The following is an 8,133-nucleotide window of genomic DNA, read 5'->3' as shown; positions in this document are numbered from 1 at the left end:
GGACAGTAATGTGCCTCTTTCCATTTATGAGCCCTGACATCCCAAGATAAATGAGATCATACAGTGCTCTGGCAAGGGAGCCGTGTAATACCTTGCAAGTGTGTGCCTGTGTGACCCTGCAATTCAACACAACCAAAGGTGAAAGGGATAAATTTGTATCTAGGTTTGTAACCTAGAGGACAGCCTTTGGCATAACTGAGATAACTAGACATCATTCTGTGCCTCCTTCTAAGGGAAACTGACAGGTCACAGTTCCTGCTGAAGGAACATCCCTCAGCAGTCATATTCTTTACCACATGACCCTAACTCTTCTCCACTTGGCCCAAGGGTGGCTCTAAACCCAGAGGCCTCTGCTCCCTGCTGTCAGGGATCTACAGTTTGACCTGCTGAGCAATGATGAACAGGGACCACATTCTCCATCTGGGAATCATTTTGGAGGTACAGTGGAGCTGTGAGCAACAGGGGCTGAAGCTGAGAGTCTGGAGGTGGTTAAAGCTGTGAGAGTCTAGGCAAGAGCTCTAACGCAGGGGGGCATCACAGAGTGGGTGAGAATGAGATGGTTGGAGGTGAAGCAGACACACAGGCACTGAGCCAAGGCAAAGGTAAAGCATTATAGCAGCTGATGGTTCAACCCTGTGCAGAAGAATCATCTCGAAAGCACTTAACAAACACTGGCACCTGCGCTCACCCCCACAGTCAGTTGGATTGATGAAAAGCAGGAACTGGGCATTAGTCAGATAGAAATCTCAGGTAAGGTGGAGATGGAGAACCATCTTTCTCCTTGGGGGGATCTAAAGTGGAGAGCCACTGACCTTCAGCAAAGTTCCTTGACCCCCTGCATTGCTGCTGCTCAGGTTCATGGCCCTCTACAGCCTGGCTCCAGCTCTGCAGGATGCTCTGAGGTTCAGGTTCACTGGCAGACACTTAAGATATTTAGTCACTTGCAACTTCTTATCCTTCACCAATAGAATGCTGATTTTGTACAGATATGGGGGCAGCAATATGGTCAAGGAAGATGGGCCCAATCCTAGAGGACAAAGCTTAATTGGTCCAAGCCAAACATGATAATCCCATCCATTCTTCTTTGCCCATCTCCAGAGATGGGTATGTCATTCATTTCTGACCAATGACATGTGTGCGTGTGTGTGTGTGTGTGTGTGTGTGGTGCTTCTGGGAAATAACTTTTCCTTATCTGAGAGAGACAGAGGGAGAAGCTGGAAAAAGGTCCCTCATCCTTTCCTGCAATTGGAAGTTATGCTGTCTAATGTAATGCCTGGTTCTTTAGGAGCCAGCTTGTAACTGTGAGGCAAAACTGAGAGACATGCAAAGAAGCTGACCAGACCTCTGATGTAATTACTGCTGAATTAACTAACCTAGGAACTACCTGCTTCCAATTCTTTTGTTTTTGCTTAGTAGGTGTTTACTTTGAGTCAGGTGCTGTCATAAGCACTTTGAATGTATCAATTAAGGGAATCCTTAACAACCCTGGATGTGGGAATGATCAATGCCCTCTCTGACCACCAGTGACACCCCTCTGAAGCCCAAGGTATCAACACTGGCTGTGTCCAACAAGATCAGCTTTCCAATACTGCAAACTATGCAATGCAATAGAAGAACAACTCTCTGTAAGGCAAAGGATACAATGTGCATACTGTTGAGGAGTTGGACACATAAAAGAAAAATAACTACTACTTGAACCAACCTCCACTTCTTTTGTTTGTATTTTGTTTTTGAGATAGGTTTCCCTAACTTTGCTGGGGCTGGCCTTGAAACCACAATCCAGAGTAGCTGGGATGACAAGCCACCACACCTGACAGGGGACACATTGTGACTCAGTAAGGTTTACTTCCCTGGTTCTCCCCAACCTCTCTCCACGCCGGCACTCTACTCTTACTCCAATGCTTCCCTGCTTCTTCCCCTTTTCTTCAAACCCTCCAACAATGGGACTAAGGAGGAAGAAATCAGCTCTGGAATGCCAGCAGATTTAAAAATCTGCATTTTGAGACAATGGAGAGAACTGAGACACTAGCAAGTGTTTTCAACAGTCTGGGTGTTATCTCCAAAAGGACTTTCTTTTCCTGTTGTCCCCTAAGAAAGGGCCTTAATGGCCTCCTTCCCAGCCTGGTCCCTCCCCAAGGACTCTGTTCAGGATTGCACTGAGGAGGTATGCACATCCCTGCTATGGCACTCTCAGCAGACACCAACTCACTTTTGGTTTGCCCATCTTCACGACCCTTCTCTGTAAATTCTGGACCTGCTCAGCATCATCTCAGCCCCAAGACTCAGCCTCAAAGAACAGCACAAGCACAAATGGTTTATACACGCTTTATTTGTCACCTGCTGAGGTGAGCACACACAAGTCTGGGCAGGCAGAGGTCTAGGAGATACACTGTCACAATTACCTGCCCTGAGTCACAGACACAGATCAAAAAAGGGTCTTATCTCTACCACAAATTGCTATGGGATTATCACAATGACACATTTGTTCCCAAATCTATTTACACCATGGAGTGTGCAGAGGGTACATTTCTTACACTAAAAATATATACTTTGGAATCTCTAAAACAAAAATATCTCTATCTCTACATGAGACCTACTAGAAAGAGAAACATAGAAAACAAGGGAAATGTACCAGCACCTCAAGTTGTACCCTTCCGTGGGAAGGTTGCTCTGCTCTCCATCTGACAACATTAGCCTGGAAGGGCAGCCATTTCTGACCAATTAGACAGACAGACAGGCAGACAGACACAGAGAAACAAGAGGGAGTTTATCATCTCGGAGGAGTGGCTATGGGAGAAAGGAGGGAGAGGGAGGATTTTGGCTTCTTTTACAAAAGAAGTAATTGCACATTCAGTTTGGTGCTTCTGTTTCCTACATTATTGCACATGTGAAGATCCTGCATGTTGAAGTCAACTGCAAACCTGCTAAGAAAAGCCCAATCTCACTGATTTCTGCTGCACTCAGAAAAGTATTGTGGGTGGGTGGGTTCCCCCTCTCAGGAAACATTAATGTCACCAGTTAGAAGAGAAGTTCTGTATTCTCCAATGCTGAAAATGGGTTAGATTTAAGAAAAATGTTATTCCTTTTCTCTTCAGAAGGATCAAAAACCATTCCATTCCCTTTGAGCACAGAATCTCCTAAAAAAAATTATGTCTGTGGATGAATCATTCTACTTCCTGAATTCTATTGAAAAGGTTCATGTAATACTCCTTTCCTCTTTTCACACTTCAAGCAGTGATATACTTACTTCACACCTCTTTTGGTTATGAAAATTATCCTCCTTTCTGACAAAAAAAATAACTAAGTCTGGGCCTGTGCTCTACAATGTTAAGATACCAGGGGCACCAAGAACAGTGACAAATTGGTGTAGGAGAAAAATTGCTTCTATTTGGCTTTTGAATGTCTTTTTTTGTTTATACTGAAAGGTGGAAAAGCCTGAGTTTTTGAGAATCATTATTCCCTCACCATAAATAAGGAACATAACCATAAAATCCTTTTTCTGAGAAGCCCCAGAACTGAACCTCCTCATTGCTCTTGTCACCCCAGCTTGGTGGTGTGGGGACCTCTGGCTAAGGTCTTAAATTTCTTTAGGACTTCTTCCCTGCAAGTAGATCTCGAAAAAGGAAAAGGCTGAAGGAGAAGGTGCTTAGAAAGCTGAGATAATAAAAGGGAGAGAACTTGGATAATATCTCATTTGGCAAGCCAGGATCTGCTCAAAGGATTTGTACTTTATGGGAGGCCCAATGGCTACTACTAAAACAAAGTCAAAAAGGTAGAAAACATCCAATGCAGGGGCTTTGGATACCCTACTAGGATGTGGCTTGGAAACCTGAGAAGAATGAGAAAGATGCAGTGAGAAACCGGCAAAGAAAACTGTATTAAAAGTCCTAGGTACTATCTCTTTTGAAAAAGAGCTTCAAAGACACTGATAAACTAGTTAAGAGAACATTCTGGATAATGTTTCTAATGCTGATTTAAAAAAAAAAATCCAGAGGCCCTGGGATGAACACTGCTCCTATGCTTCAGGAAAACCTGAGATGCAGAATCCCGACAATGAAATCAACAGAGAAGATGCAGAGAGAATTACTTCCAGAAGGAAATCTAGAGAGTGGGTGGAAAATAAAGTAGGATTCAGAACTGTCTTTTTTGGATGACCAGAAACAACAGACTACCCAAACCACAGACTACTGAAGATCATAGCCTGAGCTATTAACTAAGCCCTGACTTTAGAACATACCAGATTTTTATCAAACATTTATGAGTAACTTAAAAGCAAAGGGAAATGAGTATTCTCCTAGTCTTTTGGAAAAATATGGTTCATTTTCCCCCTACCTCAAAGCAATTTTCTATGAATAGGGAGATGGGGATAGGGACTGTGTGGTAAAAACTAGCTCTCCTAACAATCCCTCAGAAGTTAGAAATCATAGCCAGCTACAAATGTGTTTTATGCAATGGAACACATTTGGCAACACCACAGTACATTTTCTCTGGTCTTTACCTTTTCTCTACACTAACCTTTCTCTAAAAGTCACGACCAGAAAGCAACCCATCTACTTAGCAACTCCAGATCTTTTCCGGTAGAATCAAGATTCCACTTACCATTACTTTTATAAGTCCCTGGCTCTGGCCTCCCTCCCCTATGTCTATAGCACCAGCCTGTCAGGGAACTGGCCTGCCAATACTCAAGCTGTGCCTGAAATCTCCCCTTGTCATGAAAGAGGAAGACTTCTCTGGCCCATGTAATGTGGGCATGAAAATCACTCACAGCTTGCCTTGCTTTCTACTCCTAAAGCAGCTTCTCTTTTGTATTGAACTTAAATGCCTTTTTCCATAGATCTATCTTCCTGTATTTGTCTTCAAGCTATTCTGTCAGACATCTGAGATGGGAATTGCCTGTATGGAAGAATGACCACTTTTTTTTTTTTAATGTTCCCACAGCTAGGTATACAAAAGTTTAATAGTAGTAATGAAAACTTGTGGCCAAATTCTCATTTGTTGGTATACATATATGCATATGTACCACTAATGCTTCACTTTCATTCCCGGTATCTTACCCCAAACACTGCCCAGCTTTACTGTGCTACCATGGTCACTGGCCACAGACCTAAGTGTTTGGTGGGATCTGGGAAAGAGCAGAAAGTAAGAGTAGGGAATGGTTCCTACAATTAGATGAAGCAGAAAGAAGGCTGCCTATTGTTTAGAAAAATCTAACGGCCTAAAAGGTTGGGCACAGCCTTCCAAAATGTCTAACAATTCTTAGGTGCAATGACGGGGGTGGGGGGGGGAGCGTGTGTCTGGAGAAGGAATCAGAAGCATGTATGTGGCCTTGCAACTGCACTGCACAGTGTTAACAAAGGCAGGTACCTACTCTCCAGGAGCTCAGCATACACAAGATATCAGTGTATTAGGAGGGACATTTTCTGGAGTGATACTGTCATGGCTTCCTTGCAGGTGGGCTCTTCCTTGTCACATTCCTTATAAGTACACTGAAGCTAGGAAAACAAGTGAAGTACTCACCAACCTTCCTATACAGGGGTGGCAGAAAAATATTGGAGGAGCAAGATGGAGCAAGAAGGGGTATGTTCTCAGGAAAAAAAAAATTATGAAAAAGAGGCAAGCTCAAGAAAGCAGCCACAGAGAGGGAAAAGTCAGCAAAAAAGATTTTCCTACTGATAGGCTGCCTTTTAATTCTTCCAAATTAGGTAGGTAAAAAGGTACAATTATTAGATTTGTCCTAAAGTAATAAAGTGTGAAGCTTCAGCTCACAAAGATTTTAATGGCCATATATTTCAAAGAAACATGCCTGATCCTGTCTGCACCATATACAAGAAAGCCAGTGTAATCCTTAAAACAGCCTTGTTAGTAGAAATCAGACAACACCCCCAATACACACAGTTCAGAGAATGTCATTCGGGTATTTGAAGGCAGCATGATGTTCAGCCAATAGGCACTGGTGCAACGATGCATGCTGCTTGTTTACAGCAGGCACCCACTTTGAGTGGCTGGTACCTGTTCTGTACAGTTGTTAAATATCTTGAAGATTATCTCTGCATTAAAATGACTGTGGTCCTAAGAGATAGGTAAATGTAGGGAAAATGCAGATTCCTTCAACCTCAAAGGTCTTTAGAGTAAGACTAGAATACATGAATATATTCTAAGAGTCCAAGGAATGCAAAACTCAAAAAGTGATTGCAGCCAACTCTTCATCTATGAAAGGAAAGCACACTAAGGGATTCTCCCACTGCATCTAGACTGTCCAGAATGAAAAATTGATAAGCCTGGATTCTCTGGTTGCTAATGGGCTTGCCAGTCACATTCTGCACACAAAGGAAGGGAAGGTTTATATATACTGGAACCCAAACCCTTGACATTCACTGCAATATAGAAAAGAAAAACCGTAAATATAGTTTTAAACTAAACCACAAATTGACTTCACCACTTACAGTTTATTTCCCCATGTGACTTTTTATTTCTGAGAACCAGAACTTCTGTCAACCAAGAGAAATCCATTATGGTGAAGAAACCACCATGGCTAGAGATGGTTTTGGTCCACTGAACTGATAATGGTCACTACTAAGGCAGCTAAGGAGACAGTACGTAAGCACTTAGATCTCTCCAGGGTGGAATCAGAACATATCCTCAAGAGCAGCAACAAGACATCAAACAGTCTCACAAAATGGCCAGTAAAAACACCATATCCTCCTTTCTATTCACAAACTGTTATCAAAACCTTCCTTAGACATCTAGAAAACAGATGCTGTGAACAGATTCCTGTTCAAGATAGGAAGTCCTTCCTGGTATCTAAACGAATCCTTTCTGTAGCAAGTTAGGCTAGTTCTCTTACTCTACCCTCAATGAAACCCAGAAGAAGCTGCTCATCCTCATCATTTCTGATTTCTCCCTGAGCCTCTTCCTAAATAAGCTAAACAACTCCAGTACTCCCCTTGGCCCTGTGTCTTCAAAGGGTCTCACTGAGTTGCGCAGACTGCTGCGAGGGAGTGATAATGATTCTTCCCTCCCAAGGTCAGAGGCATTTTCCTGGCCATGGTGGGCACTGGCAATGCCAGATGGCTCACCTTCCTGAAAGCCTCTGGGTCTGACCAGCATCCCCCATCTAGGCAGGCAATCGAACCAAGGTGCAGTGCAGGCTGCCTAGGAGCCTGAAGATACCAACAGGCCTTGAAAGCCTTCCCTTTCTCTCTGTTTTTCTGATACTCCCCCGGGCCATCCTTTAAGAAGAGGGAACTCATGAAGGAATCCTCCATGGCAGAGTGAATCCATGTGGCTCAGCAGGCCAGCAGAGGGTTTCAGAGAAAATGTCTGAAAAACGGGAAGCTGGTTCTTTAATGGTGGCAGATCTGAAGAGAAATAAGGAAGAGGAGAAGTACCAACAGGAGGTGGTCTTCTGCTTCCACATTCACATCTGGTGACTGCTGGAATGGGGATAGCTGATGCCCGCCAATGCACGGAATGCTTCGGAATGGCTTTGAGATGACCAAGGATGGGGCCAAACTTGGTCTTGCTTCTTCTCTGAGAGACTCACCATTTTCTCTGTAACAGAACTTCCTGGAGGCACCTCATGGCCCATATCTTCCATCCCAGCAAAGACTCTCAGTTGAAGAGACTGAATAAAAGTGTTACAATGAGACAAAAAGGGAATACATGATTCATTCCTGCTTTTAACACAATACTTTGAAGATGTCACCACAATTTGGATCTAGCTATATTTTAAGTTCATTTACAAGTAGACTAGCTCTCAGCTAAAAATAACCATGTGCGTTATACATTTCGACAGCTGCCTGGATTTTCCTCTGAAGGAAACAAGATTCTATATTTCACACACATTCAGCACAGATTTATTTTAACCCATTCGACAGAGAAATAACCCACCACTACCACCCACTGGTGGCTGTGACTTTTCAAAGCACTTCAGCTTTTTCTCAGAACAGCCTTATTATTATTCCCATTTTACTGCTGAGTAAACGGAATGCCAGGGGCTGAGGATGTAATTCAGTGGTAGAATGCTTGCCTAACATATGCAAGGCCCTGCATTCATCCCCGCACCACACACACACACACACACACACACACACACAAACACACACACGTGTGCGTGCCAGAAACAGTGGTATG

General features: G+C 43.3%; 1 protein-coding gene across 3 annotated transcripts in view; it reads right to left on the bottom strand.

Moving 5' to 3' along the window:
• Positions 1-2,311: 2,311 nt before the first annotated feature.
• The window catches only part of Slc4a8 (solute carrier family 4 member 8), a 77,163-nt gene continuing 71,341 nt past the window's right edge, over positions 2,312-8,133 (bottom strand). For all 3 annotated transcript variants that reach the window (XM_074083406.1, XM_074083407.1, XM_074083408.1), the window contains one exon: positions 2,312-7,624. In XM_074083406.1, the coding sequence (XP_073939507.1) occupies positions 7,612-7,624 (13 nt within the window). In that variant the 3' untranslated portion in view covers positions 2,312-7,611. The remainder of the gene's footprint in view (positions 7,625-8,133) is intronic.

The sequence above is a fragment of the Castor canadensis genome, chromosome 8, assembly GCF_047511655.1.
Source record: "Castor canadensis chromosome 8, mCasCan1.hap1v2, whole genome shotgun sequence".
NCBI classification, from domain to species: domain Eukaryota; kingdom Metazoa; phylum Chordata; class Mammalia; order Rodentia; family Castoridae; genus Castor; species Castor canadensis.
This window is presented reverse-complemented; position numbering and strand designations above follow the sequence as displayed.